At 47.4% G+C, this 20,279-nt stretch overlaps 1 protein-coding gene across 1 annotated transcript in view; it reads right to left on the bottom strand.

Annotated features, from left to right (window-relative positions):
- Positions 1–20,279, bottom strand: part of STAB2 (stabilin 2) — a 129,707-nt gene that overhangs the window by 7,823 nt on the left and 101,605 nt on the right. Inside the window, exons 53-66 of the mRNA XM_036237372.1 lie at positions 19,343–19,489; positions 17,993–18,049; positions 16,809–16,935; positions 15,378–15,527; positions 13,531–13,635; positions 12,143–12,250; positions 10,425–10,618; positions 9,194–9,335; positions 7,339–7,472; positions 5,565–5,730; positions 5,314–5,420; positions 3,242–3,361; positions 2,212–2,352; positions 665–772 (exon numbers count right to left, since the gene is read on the bottom strand). Coding sequence (XP_036093265.1) covers positions 665–772; positions 2,212–2,352; positions 3,242–3,361; positions 5,314–5,420; positions 5,565–5,730; positions 7,339–7,472; positions 9,194–9,335; positions 10,425–10,618; positions 12,143–12,250; positions 13,531–13,635; positions 15,378–15,527; positions 16,809–16,935; positions 17,993–18,049; positions 19,343–19,489 — 1,806 coding nt within the window. The remainder of the gene's footprint in view (positions 1–664; positions 773–2,211; positions 2,353–3,241; positions 3,362–5,313; positions 5,421–5,564; positions 5,731–7,338; positions 7,473–9,193; positions 9,336–10,424; positions 10,619–12,142; positions 12,251–13,530; positions 13,636–15,377; positions 15,528–16,808; positions 16,936–17,992; positions 18,050–19,342; positions 19,490–20,279) is intronic.

Below are 20,279 nucleotides of genomic sequence, written 5' to 3'. Positions count from 1 at the left end.
TTTTTATATAGGAGAACGGAGGCACAGGGAGGTTAAGCACTTGCCTCATACCACACAGCCAGTGAGTGGCAGAGGCGGGCTTCGAAGCCAGCTTGGCTTTGGAGTGTATGCACTCGACTACTATGCTATGGAACCTCCCAGCGGCCTGCTGTGCTCACCCCTCCCTCACACCTTGAGAACAAAGTTAGATACCAACACCACCAACCAACCACCCAACTCATATAGCATGTACCATGTGCTGGGAACTGTCCTAATTATTTTCCCTTAACCCCTAGTCCTCTCAAGAACCCAGCAAGGAAGGCATTATGACCCTCATTTTGCAGGTAAGAAAAATGGGGCTCAGAGAAGTTCTGGGACTTGTCCAAGATCACACAGCTGTGAAGGGGAGGGGCTCAGGCTTTCCAGTTCTTCCGGTGGCTTCTTCATGGCCCATCCTGCCCCTTTCATTCAAGTATTAATGGTGACAGATATTGCGTTGCTAATGCGAAGGAATAGGGGTGGGAGAAGCAGGGCCAGGCATCCCCAAGGCCAGCTGCCACGGGTCGGGGAGGCTCCTCCAGTTCCCAGGGGAGGAGGGTCGACAGGGCTTCCAGCAACAGTTTGCCTCCTGGGCAGTGGACATCAGTCTCCTGCTGGCGCCTCTCCAGGAGCCCTGGATACTCACCACTGGGGCAGGAGGCGCTTTGAGAGGCCTGGAAATGACATGAATGATCCCATTGGAGGCAAAGATGTCCCACTGCAGAATGGCTCTTCCATCGACAAACCTGGTCTCCTAGGGAAACAGGAGGGCTGAAGATCTGTGGTCATCAGGCTCTTTCTCCCCGGGTGGAGGGAAGTTGTTCATTGTGCTTTAGATCTTGGAGCCTGGGTTTCAGGCCTGTCTTCACTGACAGGCAGCCCACTTCCTGTCAGTGGTGACACCTTCACTATCAGGGCAACCAGAACACATTAGTCGTCCTTGTGCCAGCAACGTGATCTAAGAACTGCAGAGAACCGAAGGGGTAATTCGTCCAGCCCCCTTGTCTGATATATGAGGGTTCAGGAGGAAAAGGGTTAATCCAAGGTCACCGAGGAAGTAAGTGGCGAACCCCAAGCCCCTGGACTCCAGATCCACTGCTCTGAATGTCACAGCACACTGTCAGAAAGAGATTTTTAAGTGCTCTAATGCTTGCTAATGAAAGCATGATCCAATCACCTCACAGCTCATTAGAAATGCAGAACCTGAGGCCCCACACTCCACCTGCTTAAGTACAACCGGCTTTTAAACAAATCTGCAGGTGATTCAAGTGCCTGTTAAAGTTTGAGAAGCGCTGGTCTAAACCACTGATCCTCCATAGTAAAAATCTTTTATTAGGTAAAAATTTAAAAAAATCATACTTAGCATTTGGTACGTGCCAGGCACTATTCTTTCATGTCGTAAGCCTCGAATCACTGAATCCACACAAAGCGCCTATGATTCTGACATCAAGGTTGTCAGGCTCATCATCACCACCACGCTCAGCATCAATTCTGATACCAAAATCACCATCATCATCACCACCGCCCTCACCACCACCACCACCACCATCTGAATAATCATAATCATCACCATCGCCATTAATAGCATCACTGCCGCCATCATCTCGACATCAACACCATCACCATCATTAACAGCATCACCACCATCACTATTATCAAAATTAATATCACCATCGCCCTCATCACCAACATCATCACCAACATCGCCATCGCCCTCATCACCATTGCCATCACTGCCGCCACTGTCGCCGATGTCATCGCCACCACCATTGTCAACATCATCCGCACGTCACCGTCATTCCCATCTTTAAGATGAGGAAATCGGGACACGGAGAAGTTGGATAACTTGTCTAAGTTCCTAAGGCTAGCAAGTGGCGGAAGTGGTTTTCAGAGGAGGGTCATTTACTTCAAGGCTTACACGTCAGTGCCTGGGATAGGCTGATAGTCTGACAGAAACGAAGGCAGAGAATCGAACAGCTCTAAGGGGGTTTCATTTACAGTCCCTCATTACCGGCTTCGGAGACTGGTCATCACCAGAGGCTTATTTTCCAAGAGGTAAGGGTGCCCTAATCGTTAGTGTGGGGTGCAGCCAATACCATCCACTAAACGCAGGTTAAGAGTGTACTTTCCCATTAAAAGAGTTGGCATAGATTAGTTCCGGTTTTCCTAATAAGCCCAGAAGACTTTTCATACCAGTTGGCCCTGATCCTGGCTGGAGGTGATGAGCAGCTGGCTTCCCAGCCTAGTTCGCAGGATGGTGCCATTGACGAGGTCACTGTAATAAAAGATGCTGACATTGGCGAAGTGGTGCTCAATGTCCCGCCCAGACAGCGTCTGCGAGGAAAGGAGAAAAACAAGATCGTTCTGAAGGGCCAGATGAAGAGTAACGCAGGAAAAAAAAAAAAAAGTCACTTCGCATGGCCTTGGCTTTTCTGCCTCCATGTGGAGATCAGGAAATGTCAAGTGTTTTTCAGGCTTTTGGTTGTCTGGGCCACGTGAGAGGCTCATCTCTTGCTAGGATGTGCACTGAAAGTCATCTTTATGATCTAAGCGGAGCTTCCCGATGGTGTCCTGGGAGAACTGGGTCTTGAGAGGGTAACAAGAGGGCAGAGGTGTTGCTCCACTCAGCCATCGGGGGTGAGGGGTGGGTAGGGCCTGGGGCTGTCAGAGCCTACAGGCCAGCCATGGAAGGGCCGAGTAAACACTGCCAGTTCCTGTGTGCCATGACGTGATGAAGTCTGGTGTGGCAGACCAGTTGCATCAGGGACCCTGGTTCTTCACCCCTGCCTAGATAGCCTCGCCCTTTGCCATGTAACTCTGAAAGCCTCCCACTCGAACTTTGGGCTCAGCCATGTGACTTTTTGGGCCAGCGGCATATTAGCAAATGTGACCAGATGGGACTGGCCAGACCAGGCTTGCTCTCACCCCTGCCTGCCATCACCATGAGAACGCCCGGGCTAGCCTGGTGGAGGATGAGCCCTGTGGAGCAGAGCCCCAGCCAGGCCAGCCTAGGTCAGCTGCCAGCCAGCCCACCTCGGACAGGTGAGCCTGCCTGGCCAAGACCGGAGGCATTCCAGCTGATCTGCAGAGGTGTAAGCTCAGTAAATGTGCAGCCAGCACTGAGTTTTGGGGTGGCTTGTGACACAGCATCACTGTGGTGGCAGGTAACTGCTTCTGTGCAGAAGTGCTAGTCTACGGCACAGGTGCCAGGGACCCGACTCACCTCATTGTCCCCCAGCCCACTGTTCTGTGGCACAAAGAGAGTGCTGCGAATTGACAGGTCGGTCAGGTGTTTCAGAAACGCCCGGCCTCTGGCTGAACTGTTGGAATAGGCCAGCACTCCCTGCGGGGAGGAAGGAAGCCATCAGATGCGCCAGCTCTGGAGTGTAAGGACAGCGGTGGCTGGAGAGGATCACGTCTGGTCATATTCCTGACATAAGCCTCTCTCTTGCGCTGTCTCTTCTGACTGCTCTGTGGGGGTTTCGGGTGGACTTTTCCTCAAAGAATCCCAGGCTCTCCAGTCACAGCCACATCACGGACCATTCTCAACATGGTAGGCCACGTAGTTCTTGGAAATGGTAAGTCAAATCTTGAGTCTCCTCTTGTCAAAACCCTGCGATGTCCCTGGCTTGGCTCAGAGGAAACATCAGTGTCCTTAAAAGGGCCCACGGGGCCCTAACCACCTGGGCACTGCTGCCCCCTGACCCTGTGCCCAGCTGCCCTCTCTCTCACTCACTCTGCTCCAGCCATGCTGGCTTCTCTGCTCTTTCTCCAATTTGCCTGGCACACTCCCGCCGTTCATCCTTTGCCTGGGTGTGCCTTCCGCCTGGAACATTCTTTCTCCAGATCTGCATGGCTAACTCCCTCTCCTCTGTCCACACTTTACTCAGATGTCACCTTCTCACTAAGCCTTCCCTCTTCGTTTTATGCAAAACAGGAAGCCTGTGGCACCCCTCCCCCGCCCACCCTGCCTCTCTGCTCTGCTTTCCTCCCCCCCCACAGTATGTATTGCCTTCTAGCATTCAATATTATTTACTTGCTTATTCTGTTTATTTTATGGGTTTATTTTGTTCACTGACATGTCAATCACACAGTAAGTGCTCAAGAAATACTCACTGAACAAATTTTAAGAAATCGCACTACCCAGTTCAACTCCGTCATTGTGCAGACAGGACTACTAATGCCATGAGAAATTAATTTGCTGAAGGACAAACAGCCAGTGCGTTTCATTCTGATATTGACTTTTCTCTGAAATGCTGCCACAAGCTCCCACATAGAAATGTTGGTTTGGGTGATTTTCTTTAGAATATTTACGGTAATCCTGATTTTTATACCAGTTAGGTTGAGACCTTTGGTCTGTGAACAATGACTCACCATTTTGGGGTTCTCTTCCTAACTTTTGCCTTGATTCTGAAAGCCCTATATTTATGCCTAGTCCACGTTCCTTGGGTGTGTCCTTGACCTTGCTAAGTCTCAGTTTCTTTGTCTACAAAATGGGAATGGAAGTGACCTTTTAAGGTTGCATGAGGATTTATTCCTTCTAACAGGTATTTACTGAGCACCTACTATATGCCAGCCACAAGCAGAGAAGACCCTTTCCCTTACAGAGCTTACGTTCTGTGGACCGAGTGAAAAGTACTCTCTGCAAGGGCTCAGTATGGTGCCCAGTGCAAAGTAGATGCTCAAGAAATGTTACCTATTCTTGTTATTGTTATTATTAGCTCAGTTCTTAGATCAGTCGATAACAAATCCTTCTCCAATGAAGAGGGCTTCCTCTCCATCAGACACAACTTGCAGAATATCGAAGTGACTTTTAAGTGCAGTGCAAAATGCAAGCTGACATCATGTTGGTAATTTGGTTCACTGGGTGATTACCAAGGAGGCTTAGTTAGCTCACTGTGTCCCACCCTGCCCATGAAGACACAAGAGCGTCTCATTTCTGTAGATCAGACTTTTAAGCTGATCTAGATGCAAATAGAGATAATACTACTACTAACGTCAATATAGCATTTTCCATGTGCTGGCCACAGGTCTAAAGCACTTTATAAATATTAACTCATTTAATTATCACAATGACCCTATGAGGCTGGTGCTATCATTATCTCCATTTTACAGATGAGGAAATTAAGGCCCAGAGAGAAACGTAACTTTAAGGTAACGCAACAAGTGGCAAACCCAAGCTTCAAATTCAGACCATGTGGTCTAGTGCCCATGCTCTTAACCATGACCGTGAGCCTTCGCCTTCATTCCAGGACTCCCCTCTCTGAGGTGAAAGCGAGCAGACATGGTACGTACCATCAGGAAGTTTGTGAGTGAGGGGAAGGACATCAGGACCTGCAATAGATTCCCACTGCACGAGAAGCCATCTCCCACGTAGCCCACCTTACAGGTGCAGTTCACATCTGGAAGGCAGGAGCATATGGGGTTGCACCACAGTGAGGCAGGGATCTGGGCTGCCAAGCTCAGCCTGGGAGATTGGCTGGCCAGGATGAGGATTCCTCAGCAGCCTCATGGCCTGGAACCTGAAGTGTAGCTGGGGCAGTTACCTTTCATCCGGTAGCAGAAGACATCCCACATCTCACTCTTGTTGTTTCTTGGTCCATAGTCCACTATCCCAACAACACCGGAGCCACAGTTCTGGGAGGCATAGGCTGTGGGGTAGGCGACCCGCCCACTCTCAAGCCAGCCTGCCGAACAGAGGTGGTACTTGGCCTGTAGGGACACACGTGGCCACAGATCAGCTGCAATTTCATATTGGTTGTGGGTTCCTGTGGTTAACGTTGGATTCTTCCATCAGACTGTAAACTCTATGGAGTCTCATTTTGCCTACTGTGTCCCTATGCCTGAAACATAGTAGGTGCTCATTAAGTTTTTGTGATTAAGCCATTGGATAAACAAAAGTGGTGTCTTCTCTTTCTTATAAGTGCCTGAATCCTTCACACTCATTTCTCTTTTCTCCGCTCTTAAGGATTTGCTATCAGCCATTTAACCCTGAGTGCAAAGTCTTCTGCTTGTGACTTGATAGAGCCCTACTGATCATCACCAATATTATCATCACTTTCGTCACCATCACCACCATTATCATCATCCTCACTGTCATCACCATCATCATTGTCATCATCATCACCATCATTACCACCATCATCATCATCACCATAACACTCATTGAGAGCTTATTCTGGGCTGGGTTCTATTGCAAGGGCTTTTCATGTGTCAACACCTTTAACCCTTACATCAAGACTTTGAGATAGGAACTTAAAAAAAAAAAACCCTATCATATTATTGGGGAAACTGAGGCAAAGAAGAGTTAAGTAACTTGCTCCAAGTCACACAGCCCTGAGATTCATACCCAGGTAGTCTACTCTAGAGCTCTTACTCTTAAAAACTGAGTTCCTACTGTGTGCCAGTCACTGTGCCCTAACACCGTTAGTCCTCCTATAAACATCCCAAGTAGCACACAGGTTGTAATGGCTTGATCCAGGCCAAACAACCAACGAGCAGGAGAACAGAAATTCAGACCCTCAAAGATGCTGGTTCTGGCATCAAAGGGTTTGCTCCTTGGTAAAGAAACGTCAGGTCTGAAGAAAAGTGGAAAGATTTGGTAGTGATGGAGGTTGAAAGAAGAGCGCTAAAACATACCATGTAGGCAGCCACCTTCTCTGCACCCAGTAGGCAGTCACTAGCAGGTACCTTCTAGGTGCTGGCCCTTCCCAGTAGGCAGGGCTTCTGGTTTTAGGGACCGAGAGAGCAGCGCTGGCCAGAGCTCCATTTCCTGCCTGGCTGTGGCTGAGCTGGGGCAATCCACTTCACAGCCCCTCCAGACACAGAGAGCTCCAGCTATTTCAGAGAAATTTGACTGCTTTGTGAGTTCAGGGAGATCCGAGGCTCGTGGTTACTGATCTCTTTCCGGTTCTCAGCTGTGAGCAATGCACTCTCATTCTGTGCCTCTGTCTCGGCAGTTGGATGTCATGGTAGAAAAAAGACTTTTGGAGTCAGGGCACATTTGAATACTGGATCTGGCACTTCTTATCTGGGTGACATTGGGCACATTACTTAACTTTTCAGGGTCTCGGTTGCCCTATTTGTACCTCCAGGGATGTCATAAGGATGGACAGTAACATCAACAAACTGCCCTTCGCATCATAGACACCTAAAGGACGTGACAAATCATTACAGCTCCAGGAGCTTCCTGCACCCCCGTCCAAGAAGGCAACAGCCTAAGTCTCCCCATGGTAAGAAGAGCACGTAGCTCCTCCCAGCAGACCCTGCAGCTCCTCCCAGCAGACTCTGCCTGCATGGTGCCGCTAACTGGGGACCCACCTTCTGAGCATAGGACAGCTGGTTGTAGGTTGCCATGGTTGCAGCTTCATTGGCACAGGCCTCTTTGGCTTTGTCAAAGGTCAGCTTGTACTGGCCCAGTGGGGAGCGAAGATGGAACACGCCAACGGTGGAATCTGGCAGGGGAAGGTGAGGAATCGCCCAGGTCAGCCTGCCTGGTTGGCAGTACTTCCTGCGAAGGACTTTGAAGCACTTTAAAGTGGAAGACAATCTACCGAGTCTCTATATGTCGCATCATCAATTCGTCCTGTTGCGTTTGGCTTACTTTAGGTAGGGCGGTGTTTTCAAGGTTCATTCATGATATAGCGTGTATGAGAATTTCATTTCTTTTCAAAGCTGAATAATATCCCACTGCATGGATATAGTACATTTATTTGTGGATGGACATTTGAGTTGTTTCTACCTTTTGGCTATTGTGAATATGCTGCTGTGAACATGGGTGTGCAAATATCTGTTCGAGTCCCTGCTTTCAATTTTTGTCTAATTTTCTCTCTCATGTCACTTGCATCATCAGCATCAGACAAATTGCTGTCTTCTGTCTTATTACTTTCTTCTCCTGGCATGATAAAAATTTCGTCAACTACGTCGGGCATCTCCTTGAAAGCAGACAATGTTATATACCCTAGGTATGTTCTCTGCTAATACTCATCCTCTATCTCATCTCTCAAAGAAATCCGAGGGGCCTTAGGACTTGATATATGTGATGGACTGAATGTTTGTGTCCCCCCTATATTCATATGTTGAAATCCTCACCCCCAGTGGGATGGTGTTAGGAGGTGAGGGCTTTGGGAGGTGATGAGGTCGTGACGGTGGAGCCCTCACGAATGGGATTGGTGCCCTTATAAAAGGGACCCCAGAGAGCTCCCTTGCCTCTTCTGCCATGCAAGGCACAATGAGAAGCTGGCAGTCTGCGACCTAGAAGATGCCCTCACTGGAATCCTACGGGCTGGCATCCTGATCTCAGATCTCCAGCTTTGAGAACTGTGAGAAATAAATTTGTTGTTTATAAGCCACCCACTCTATGGTACTTTACTGCAGCAGCCCCGATGGACTAAGACAGTGCCTAACAGGTATTAAGTCAGCAGTTATTATTTAAATGTGTAAAAACTGCTTCACTAAAGCCATCATGTCTGTAAAGCAGAACCAACCTAGTCAGAGACATCCCATCGACTGTAAGATACAGTGCCCTGAATCGCTTTCTGAACCTCTGAGGCCCCTCCTCGGCCTGGCTCAGAACGAGTGTTTGGGTCCTTTTTTGGCTTTCCTCAAAGATGCCCAAATGCCTGCACCTCTGTATTTCTTAGCTTCATTATGCCTGTGAGTTTATTATCAGATATTCAAATCATCCTTGCAAGTGAGTGGGGCCTATGCCAATTAATGTGCTACTATGAAAACGGTTGCTAAGACATTGCTTCTGAATGTAGCAGGTGCTTCCTCTTTGGTTATTTAAACCCTAAACTATGCTGCTCTTCAGATTCAGTCCCAATCAACTGGTTGCAGGGGTTACTACGCAACTTGCAGAAAACAAAGAAAATTCATGAGAGACGAACTTCGACCTCCCTCCTGATTCGCGTGGCTCAGGGTCCAGTTCTGAGTTTATGCGGCCCCTCCACTACAGAGGCCCACCGCCTCCTGGGTCCCGGGTCCGGCCAATGCTTGGGCTGTTTGGTCCCTAGTTTTTTATTTTTCATTTTAAAAATTTAAATTAAAATTTAAATTAAAATTTAAAAATTAAATTAAAAATTATACTTAAAAATTTTTTTTTCTTTTGCTCTTGCACAGATCCCCTCCCCCAAGCCTGAGTTGCCTTAGGGCAGCAGCCCCTAGCCACACTGACCCTGGAAGTGCAGGTCGGCACAGTTGGCATCAGCGTGGCACTGCCCGTTGTCCTGTAAGCAGCGGTCAATGGGCAGCTGCTCCGGCTCGCAGTCCAGCCCGTCCCCCACGTAATGACTTTTACATTCACACTTCTTCCTGCCCTGTGGGGAGAGAGGAAAAGATAGAGAGCCCTTTCTCTAGGATCCCAGGACACACAAGTGCTCCGCGGGCCACCATCCAGCATAGGAGATACGTGGAGGGACCAAGAATAATCATCTCTCTTGTCCAGTGGGACGTGTTGTATTGTTACAGGCTCATGATGAAATGCCATTCTTTACGTCTCAGCTCAAAAGCTGCTCCCCCAGAGAGAGCCTCCCGGATGCCCCCTGAATAAAGCAGCTCTCCCAGCCGGGTCCATCACATCGGCCCGATCACGTTCCCCCCGACTTGGTGCTCTCTGACACATCCTGTACATTTGTTTCTGCACTGAGCACTGCCCCCTCCCTTGACTCAGTCATATATATAGGATTTTTATTGCCACATCCCTGTGACGACCAGGCATAGTAGGTGCTGGAAGACCATTTGTTGAATCAATGAATGATCTCATTTAATTTCCACAACAATTGTAGAGGGTCTACGTTGCAAAAGAGGAAACGGGGCTCAGAGAGATTAAGCAGTCGGTCCCCGGCCACACAGCATGTGAGTGCAGGAGCCTAGACTGATAATGTCATGCTGATAACCACAGGGACCTTCATTACCCCCCACCATCTTCTCTTCCCACCAGATAAACACACAGAGCACTGATTCTATTCTAGAAAGACTCGAGGGAGTGCCCGAACATGCACTTTTCCTGCTGTTTCTTACCAGCTTTTGTTTTTTTTTAATACACTTTTTTATTTTGAATGATTTTAGAGTTTAGAAAAGGTGCACAGAGAGCAGAGGGAGTTCCCATATACTCTCTACCCAGTTTCTCCGAATGTCAACAACGTATATAACCACAGTGCATTTGTCAAAGCTGAGAAATTAGTGTTGGCACACTTCTATCAACTAAACAATAGGCTTTATGTGGATGTCTCATGTCCTTTTATTGCTTCGAATATCACCTTGCATTTAGCCTGCCCACTTAATGAAAAACAGACCGAGATGGGAAGAATGCCCAGGAAGAGGCTGCAGGGTAAGAGGAGCAGAGAAGCAAGGCTGAGCAAGGCACAAGACGCTGCGCTCAAATTTCCTGAGGAAGAGCGACTCACCGGGCCGGTCATCTTGCAGGTGGCATGCTCATGACACCCGCCGTTGAGGCCGTCCGCACAGGGGTCTATCTCTGTGCAGCTGTGGCCGTCCCCTTTGTAGCCCTTTGAGCAGCTGCAGGACACCTTTGTGCCCTTCTGGGAGCACTTGGCGACCTTTGCACAGCCCCCGTTGTTCTGTTTGCAGAAATCCACAACTGCAAGAGCAGGGGAGAGAGGGCTCAGTGAGCTACTGTGTCGCTGGGGCTTCAGACTGGGCAGTATGGGTCACGGGACCATGACGCGAAGGGAGTGAACAGGCCCCAACGTATCAGCACCTTCTCTCCCCATGCCCTGCGGTCTCTGTGTCAGCCTTTGCCGACACTGATACCCTGTGGCTAGTACCCTTATAGACCAGGCCTGAGGACATCTGTCCACTTCTGTCCCCTGTGTCAGAAGAACAAACGGAAACTCAGAGAACTTTGCTGACCTGACAGGGAAAACGGCTAGAGCATGGCGGAGCTGAGATTTACACCCAGTTTGGTTTGACTCCAAAGCCCATACTTTCCCAGCTATGTGATGCTGCCTCTTAGGACCTTTGTTTTCAAAACCCTCCAAATTTTAATCCAGTAATATATTAGCTCTAGCCTCAGGAGTAGCTGAAAAGCCATCTGATTTCTCTTGCCTGTCTTTTTGCCTGGAGACATGGCAGCCACTTGAAACCCCGAGAGAGCCTCCCTTATCCTTAGGGCTTTGCCCTAAGGATGGCAGGGCAGAAAGACAGACCTGGGTCTTTGCTGCCACTGTTAAGTGCTGACTCACTTCTGGACTACCTGTAGCACACTACAAAACAGTAGGTATAGCAAGACCTCACTTTTTTTTTTTTTTTAAAGAAAATCTATATCTCTATATGAATATTTATCTATGATAAAAGAAAGTGCTTGTGCCCAAGACTGGTAGCTTTTCCCAATACCTACTGTCTCCTTTATATGTAGTAATAGATTTTTAGCTCACGGTTGCCCAGTGAAAGACCATTTCCCAGACTCCCTTGCTGCTAGATGTGACAGATGATGAGGGTCCAACCAATGGGAAAAGAGCAGACTGGATTTTAGCAATTACTGGGTGTGTCCTTAAAGGGCTCCATCCTGCTGCCTGAAATGTGTTTATGGTAGTAGCCATCTTGGCCCCGTCAAGTGATTGATGGCAGAGCAAGAAGATAGAAGTTTGGGCTCTCAGATGACCTTTCAGAGTGACACACTATGTATCCCTGGATACCTCCGGCCAAACTGTTATATGAGATAAAAATAACATCTAAACATCTGCCTTGTTTATAACACTGTCCATTTGGGTCTGCGTGTGGCTGAATCAAAATCCTAACCACTGAAGATGGACATTGCAAAGTCCAGAGTGGTTCTCACTGAGTGGTAAAAGTATATATTAGTTTAACTGTTGTTTTTTTTAATATTGTAATGTGTTTTCTGAATTTTTTGAAGTAAGACTGCATCACTCATAGTTAGAAAAACACTGTGACATAAAGTACATCGCAGTTGGCAATGCAATTTCAAAACCATGATTTGGGAAGCAGGCGCTTCTGGCATGAGCAAACCCATTAATAGCAAACCCAGAAAGGGTAGGTTATCACTGAGTGACCCGGGCAGGATGGAGCCCAGGCATTCTGACCGGGTCCCACTCCACTCCTGCACCTGGCTGCCGTTTCACTCGCGAGCGAGAAGGGGACCCACCTGTGCACGTTAGTCCATCTCCTTCGTAATTCAGGTTACACTCACACGTGTTGTTCTCCTTACAGGTGGCGTGAGCAGAACAAGGAGGTGTGCACACTGGGGGCAGAACTGCAAAGACAAAGGTCGCCGCGTAGGGATGAGAAGGGTGGCTCCAGCTAAGGTGTCATCCCAAGACTCTGGCCTGCCACTGTGTTTGAAGAGGTTGGGGTGATTTGCTAAGGTCCCTCCCAGCCTGGAGATTCTGAGAATTACTCCTTCATATTAAGACCTCATTTCTGCAGTGTTAATTAATCAGATAAAAATGCAAATATGTGATCTTTAGAGGAAACCAATTAAAACTTGATTGATACCTCAAAATGTGTTAGCAAAGATGAATTTGGCAGATGAGCTCTCTGGTCCTGAGGGAATATGGTTCTGGACAGAGGGGTTACATTGGAGCAGAAATTCCACAGCCTTCTGAGGGTACCGCTAAGTCTGGGAGAACTCTGGGGCTTTTGTAACTAGATGGGGCTGTCGCATCAACAGGCAGCATGCAGCTGAGGGGCAGTTAGGGATTAGGGTAAGAGGAGAAGGGAGGCCGAGGAACTAAGTTAATGGTACTGTTGGAATTCAGGAACTTCAGGTTGCCAAAGCCCATGGGAAGAGCTTAGTCCTGCCCTTCTGACCCCGAGGAGGATGAAATGACAGTAATTCGCTCGGAGAATTTAACCTCCACGTCTCAGACCAAAGAACACAGGGCTTTGGTTATGATTTATACCACTGACCACTCAGTAAGGCTTGAGACTATGGCGATGATAATGATGACAAACGATAATGGCAGCTACTCTTTCCAAGTGCCCACACACACTGGGCACTTCATAATATGACCCTTGACCCTTGACAACCATCCTCCCCCTGCGGAGCGTGCAATATGCACTTGCCTTTAAGGATGAGCGTGTCAAGGCTCAAAAGGGGTGGGTTACCTAAGGCCATTCGTCTGGTAAGTAGCAGAATCAGGGGTCAAACCCCGGGCTTCGAGGCTGTGTGTTTCCTACAGAACCGCTTGGCCTGTGTGTCTGTGCTCATCTGGGCCCAGGGCCATGACCCCCATTTCTGCTGATCCTATATTCTTTGCCTGAGTTGGGTCCTTCCATGGTTGCCCAGGACGGCATGCCGATTTCAAGGGTTTGAATGAAATCTTTTCATCTACTTTTCCTTCAAATCGCCAAACCTCCCGATGCCTGGGCCATATCCAGGTCATCTTTTCCACGTGGAAGAGGGAACGCCTGCTGCGTTAGCTTTTCCTTTTTTTTCGGGTGTTGCTCAGGCCCCTCAACTGCAGCAGGATGTTCTCAGCAGGGTCTGCTGCAGCTTGGTGCTACTGGCGGCCGACCACGCCCAGGACAGACCTGCCTGAGTGTCGCAGAAGCGGCCTGTCCACCCTGCTTCACAGAGGCACTGCCCGGAGCCTGCGATCCCTTCATCACACTGTCCGTGGTCTGAGCAGCCACAGGCTGTAAGGCAAATTGGAGTATGATCAGAAATCAGCGATCAGGGGTTGAAATCCAACCAGCCAGCTCACTCACCACCTGTTGGCTAGCTATGTTGTCAGTGTGGGAGGCATCATGCTTATGCTACTTCATTCATTCATTCAAACCTTCAAAAAATATCTTATTCAGTGGCTATCATGGGGTAGATGCTGCTAGCAAATGAGGTTACAGTGGAAAACATATGAGATACGGTCTCCCTTCTCATGGAGCTTACAGTCTAGGAGTAACCGCCTACTGACCATGTAACCGTAAATGTGGCATGTCACAGACACAGAAGTGGAGAATGTGACGGGGTACGTGACAGTATAGAAAGGGGAAACAGCCTTACCTGGCTCTCCTAACAGAGAAACGGATTTAACGGTAAAATCTTCAAGCTACGAACCAATCCCTCTCCCTCTCTCCACCTCCGGCACTGCCACCCTAGCCCAAGGCCGCACCAGCTGTCACCTCGATTGTCGCGTTAGCTCCCCCGAAGGTGACCCTGCTTCTGCTCTTGCTCCCCTGCAGCGTACCCTCCCCAGGGCAGCGGCCGCCATGCCCTCTCATCTGCTTATGACGCTCCTGCCTTCACAACCCGCTGCTGGCCGCGCTTCACCCAGAACAGATGCCAGGGATCCTTCTCAGGCCAGGAAGCTCCTACGCAATCTGGCTCCTGCGACATTCAGATTTCATTTCCTTCCTCTCTTCCTCTTCCTTGCTCACTCCGCTCGGCCAGCCTGGCCTCTCTGCTGTCCCTCGCATGTCAAGGCGGCTCCTGCTTCAGGGCCTTGGCCCTTGCTCATCTCTCTTCCCAGGAAAGCCATTCCCCTCGTCTGCACTGTCCGGTACAGCAGCCACGCGCCACATGTGGCTATTTAAACTAATTAAAATTTAAAAGTCAGTTAGTCGGTCACACATTTTGAGTGCTCAATGGCCGCAGGTGGCTAGTAGCCACCATTCCTGATGGTAACCGAGTCATAGAACATTCCCAGCGCTGCTGTGAGTTTGGACAGAGCTGTGGTCGATACCCCGGTCCCCTCACTTCTCCGAGGTCTCTACTCAAATTGCCCCTGGGTGAGACGTCCTCTAAAACAGTGCCTTTCTTTCTCGATCCCCTTTACCTGCTTCTGTTTCTTTATGACTATTTTTTGCTTCTGCAGTTTTTACCTGTCCCCTCCCTTTGAATATACTCTCTCTGAGACCTGAGATTTCTGCCTCCTCCCGACACCGCTGTATCCTCACCCCTTAGAACAATTCCTGGCTTTTGAGCAAGTCACTTAGCCTCTTCGTGCCTCAGTTTTCTCATCTGCTAAGTGGGAATAATAACAGTACCTACCTTAAAAGGGCTGCTGTAAATATTAAATGGTAAAATGTGTCTACCTGGCACACAGTAGACACTCCATACATGTTATCTATCAATATTTATAAGAATTCAGTAATATGCATTGGTCGAATAATTGAATGAATGAATGAATGAATGTTGTTCAGCCACAGCTTGCTTTGGTGGCTACAGGGGATGTGAGTTTTACTTTTAGAGATGAAGCCTTTCAGTGGATGGAAACTGGGAATTCATCCAAGGAGGGGAAAAAGCATGTAAGGGCAGGCAGATGGGAGGTGGGAGGCTGGGAGAGAGGGGAAGAAGGGTGCTTCCAGGTTAGGACGGTGTTGCGGATGAAGGGAGCACACAGCTGAACAGGCAAAAGCACAGGGCAGTGGGTACTACGTACGCTGACAGTCAGGCCCAAATCTCCCTGGCCAGCACAGCTCACACGCCGTCCCGTTGAAGCCGGTGTTGCATTTACATTCTCCAGTGGCTGAGTACTGATCGAGGCAGACGCCCCGGTTATTACACGGGGTGTCCGGTCCTCCGGGGCAGGCTGGAAGAGATGAAACCACAGAGACTCAACAGTCTCCCCAGCCTTTGTAAATATGCTGTTTACCCCTCCTCAGTTGTGGGTTCTGACCTCCTTTACAACACATAGCATCATGATGTTTAGGACATGAACTCAAATGTATTTGATAGGATCTCACCTTGGCAGGGCAATGTACTGTACCAGACACTGTATTTTGGGGGTCAGGAGACCTGGCTTTGGGTCACTCTGGCTTGAATAATCAATTTTCTCTGAGCTTCAGTTCTCTTAGCTCTAGTCTAGACCACAATGATGATGACAATGATATAGTACCCACTTGACCCATACCATGTGTGACATAGGATCAAATGAGGTACAACCGAACATTTTGAAAAGATAAAGCATTGGAAAAATATAATAGCACTAATTTTTGTGAATGGTTCACACTGCGGCTGGGTGATCGTGTGGACTCCCAGCCCAGAAATTTCTCAACTGGTCCAGGGTAAACGGAGTATGCATAGCAGTTAAAATCACGGCTTCTATGGACACGCTGTGAGACCCTGCGTTTGCTTCTTCCCCTCCCTGTGCCTCCATTTTCTCATTTGTAAAATGGGGATAACAACGTAATCTACTTAGGGGGTTGCTCTTGATATATATGAGAAGTAGCACTCAATTAGTGTGCTCACTTAAAACGATGCATGGCAGACGGGAAGTACTATGACATTTGTTACACTGCTGTTGTTGATATTATTGGTTAGCAGTTTTATCTAGATACAGGCGTTTCAGAATGGGCCTAAATACCCTTTGACCAGGAGCCCTTTCCTGGTGAGGTAATTAAGGGGGGGGTGTTATACATCCCATAATAGGTTGTTTTTTTCATTTTTTCTTTTTTTCTTTTTGTCCACACATATCATCTTAGTATAGTACCCTGCAAAGGTAGAATTCTACCAGATATATTTAAATTCGTGTGCTTATTAGTATCATGGACTATAGTACAAAATGAAATATGGTGTTTCTAGCACCGTGGGAAATGTCTTATGCTATAATGGTAAACAAAAAAGCATGATATGATCCATGCACAGTAGAGTGTCAACTCTAAAAAACAAAATATGACAAAAGAAAAAAGTAGAAGGGAAGCTACACAACTCTTCAGAATGATTGCTTTTGGATCTTACTGTCATTCGAAAAAATGCACCCCCATCCTCCAACACACATACTTTATAATTTCGGTACTTTCAAAACTTTCAAATGCTGCACAATGATTGCACGATCCTTTCGGAATCTCAGGGTAGTAGGAGGTGCCCTCACCCTGACAGTCTCTCCCGAAGTAGCCCTTGCAGCACCTGGAGAGCTGTATCACCAGGGCACACTGCTGCCGGCAGCCTTCCAGGTTCCTCTTGAAGGGCAGGTTGTACAGACACTTCTGCTTCACACCCTGAAGGAAGAAGTGAACCATCATCTGGACTTGGGCTCTAGTCCGCCCCCAGTGGAGGATCCGGGTACTCCCCAAATGAAAAATGGGACTCAATGGCCTTTACAGGGAATGTTTTCTTGGGGGAAACAGGTAAATCAATGAGGGAGGGTGCAGATAGAGAAATATTTTCTCTCAGTCTTAAGAAGAATGACTGGCTGACTTTTTGAGTGTTTGCAAAAGGTGCGGTTGCCTGGGGAAGGAGTGGGGGAGAGGTAGCTTTCTATTATGGGAGAGGTCTGTGGCAAGGCCCCAAAACCATCTGGGAGGGGTGCTTTTGTTAAAGGCTTTACTAGTAGAGTAGAAAGAACCTGGCTTTGTAATAAGTAATAAAACCAATATTCATTGAGCACTTACTATATGCTAGGCTCTGTATATTAATAGCCATATACGGAATTGTTATTAGCTTCATTTTACAGAGGCAAAAATGTATAGACTATGTGATCTCCCGAAGATTCCTCACTGGAATTTGACCCCATAACTGTGGACTATAAATTTCATTGGCTTACCATCAGTTTTGCATTGCTTTGTGGGCTCAACTCCTAGCTTTGCTCCTAATGAGCTGTATGGCCTTAGGCTGGCTGACTGCCTACCCTTCCTGAGGCTCATTTTTTTCATAATGGAAGTAATGATAGTTTTGTATGAATGTTCGAATGAAGAATAGGAATGATATATAAACAAAGGGCCCAGCACGGAGTCAGGGACATGGATAACGGCCAACGAAATGAAGCCATTATTTTATCATTATAATACTTTTTGATGCCCTTCGAGGTCTATAATCCTATAACTTTTTTAGACAGTTCTTAGAAGACAAGTGGTGAGTTGACAGGTTATCTGGGTTAAGAATGTTCATCTCTCACCCCATTGGCCTGGTCGTTGAAAGAATGACGTAAATTACAGTTATACAACATACCTCCATAAGTACACACATGCACACATGCTCACACCTACCAGAAGATTGAGGTCTGATAATGAAACAAACCTATAGCTCGCTAAACATTATCACCACATTAATAATTACCTTTGGTTTCGTCCACCTTGGGCAGCTGGGAGTATAGACACAGCTCCCACAATCCCCCTAGGATTAAAAAAAAAAAAACACTTAAAAATCAAGACTATTGGGAAACAGAAGGAAATGCTCTGGTTGATGCCTTGATGAGTGAACGAAGAACTGAATCTTGATGAAGATTCTGGCTGTGATCCAGGATATAAAAGCAAACGCACTCCGATTTTGCCATGAAGAATTCTGAAGGTCTGTCTGGGACCTCAGCTCTTTGGTTTAGTTCTTTGAGACTGACGTTCCCTGTTACGCAGAGGTGGACCAGGGCAGTGTCATGTAGGCATGTGGTGCCACAGCCGTGGGAGATGAGGAGGAAGTGTCAGTCCCACTATAAATCAGCTGTGATACTTTTGGCCGATCACACTCTTTGATCTTTAGTTTTCTGATCTGTGCAGCAGGAATGATAATTCTTGCTGCCATTCGATCTTCAGGGGATTGGTGAGAGAAAATGATGAACTGAAAAAATGTGTGTGAATATACTTTGGAAGTTAAGAAGGCCACAATATCTAGAGCAGAAAAGACAATTAGGTCTTCATCTCCTTCTTTGGCTGTCTGGTATCCTAATACTTTGGGAATATTCAATGAATATCTACAAGTTGCCATGTATTAAAATCGACAGCCTTTGCCATGTAAGTCACTTCACCTCTTTGAGACTCAATTTCCAAATTTACATGATAGAGGTGATGACAACTACTTCTATTATTGGATTGTTGTGGCGATAAGATGAGCATTGGAGCTAAACTCAATAAATGGTACTGTGTGGATGAATGAGTGTGAAATGTGGAAATGCGTCATACAGTGCAGGGCCTACGATTGAAGTTCAACCGATGTTGTTAATGAGTGAGCAAATTAATGACAGTGTGGGTGGCGTATAATATTAGATTGAACCATATGAAATTTCCATTTTTGCAGTCACGCCCTGTCAAATATGGCAATTTCATATGGCTTAATTTGGCAGAAGCTCAAAAGATGTTTGTTGAATGAATGAGTAAACAGCTGAATGGACGGGTGGGCTTGAAAATGACTGGCAGAATAGCTGGCACCTGGTTGGTACCCAATAACTGTTGGAAAGGGAATAGATGGGTGGGTGGCTGGCTGGATAAATGAAAATGTGCAAGGCCATGCAGGGTTAGGTAGATGCTTGTGGATTCTGAATCTGAAGAACACTGTCATTTGACCTTTGATCTTTGGGTCCTAGGTTCACTGAGGACCAGCCCTCAGTTTCACAGCAGGGTCCGTGCTCTGTCATGAGAGCTGTTCTTTGGTACAAGGTTCTCTTATTACAAAAAGAGTAGTATTTTTAGGACTGACCGAGACATTGAATGTGGCAAAAGTATCACAGCGGCCTCCCAGGGTGGGATCAATCAGTAGACAGTCAATGCCATAGGCCACACCCAGGTCAAACAAGAGCTCCCGCTGTACAATTCTGCATGTTTGGTCGTTCAGGAAGAGCTCGCCCTGCAGGAGAGAAAGAGATGGAGACAGACAGGAAGAGAGGTTAACAATCCTTCTTAGACTTTTCTTCTTCCTAGATCATATAATGTGGCCAGTACCTGCAAGACTAAGAAAAAACAGATATCTATCCATCTATCCATCTATCTATCTATCCATCTATCCATCTATCCATCCATCCATCCATGTGTATATATATCTGAAATACCGAACATGTATTACGTGCCAAGTCCAGCTCTATGTGCTTTGCCTGTGCAAATTCTTTGAATCCTCATAACAACCCTAAGATGTAGCTACTATTGCTCGTATTCCCATTTACGACTGAGGCAGTGAGGGGTTAAATGGCTTGCCGAAGGTCATGCAGCCAGGGAGTGGTGGTGCAGGCATTCCTACCCAGGAAATCAGCCTCTGAGCTCACAGTCTTGGCCACTCTGTAAAACTGCCTCTACCAAAGTAGAAACAGTGGCAGTGGGAGCGACAGGGTGGAGCATGGATGACCTGTCTGTGGTTTAGGATAAACTTGGTTGACATGGCCACTTCATGTGCATAACCCCGTTTTCTTACTTAGTGCCGGCACCTAGCAAAGTGCCTGGTACAAATTTCCAGGATACACAAGTGATGGGCTTTAACTTTATAATGATAACAATCGCTTCTTTTTCACGTGTACTAGGTGTCGTCTAAACTGTGGTTTAGATCTATTATTTCACTTAATGCTCGCAACAACATTAGCAGTTTCTTCTCTAAGGTCCACCCAGTTCGTAAAATGACAGATATATTTTCCTCTCCAGGGAGCAAA

The sequence above is a fragment of the Rousettus aegyptiacus genome, unplaced genomic scaffold (genome assembly GCF_014176215.1).
Source record: "Rousettus aegyptiacus isolate mRouAeg1 unplaced genomic scaffold, mRouAeg1.p scaffold_m13_p_2, whole genome shotgun sequence".
In the NCBI taxonomy this organism is placed as follows: domain Eukaryota; kingdom Metazoa; phylum Chordata; class Mammalia; order Chiroptera; family Pteropodidae; genus Rousettus; species Rousettus aegyptiacus.
This window is presented reverse-complemented; position numbering and strand designations above follow the sequence as displayed.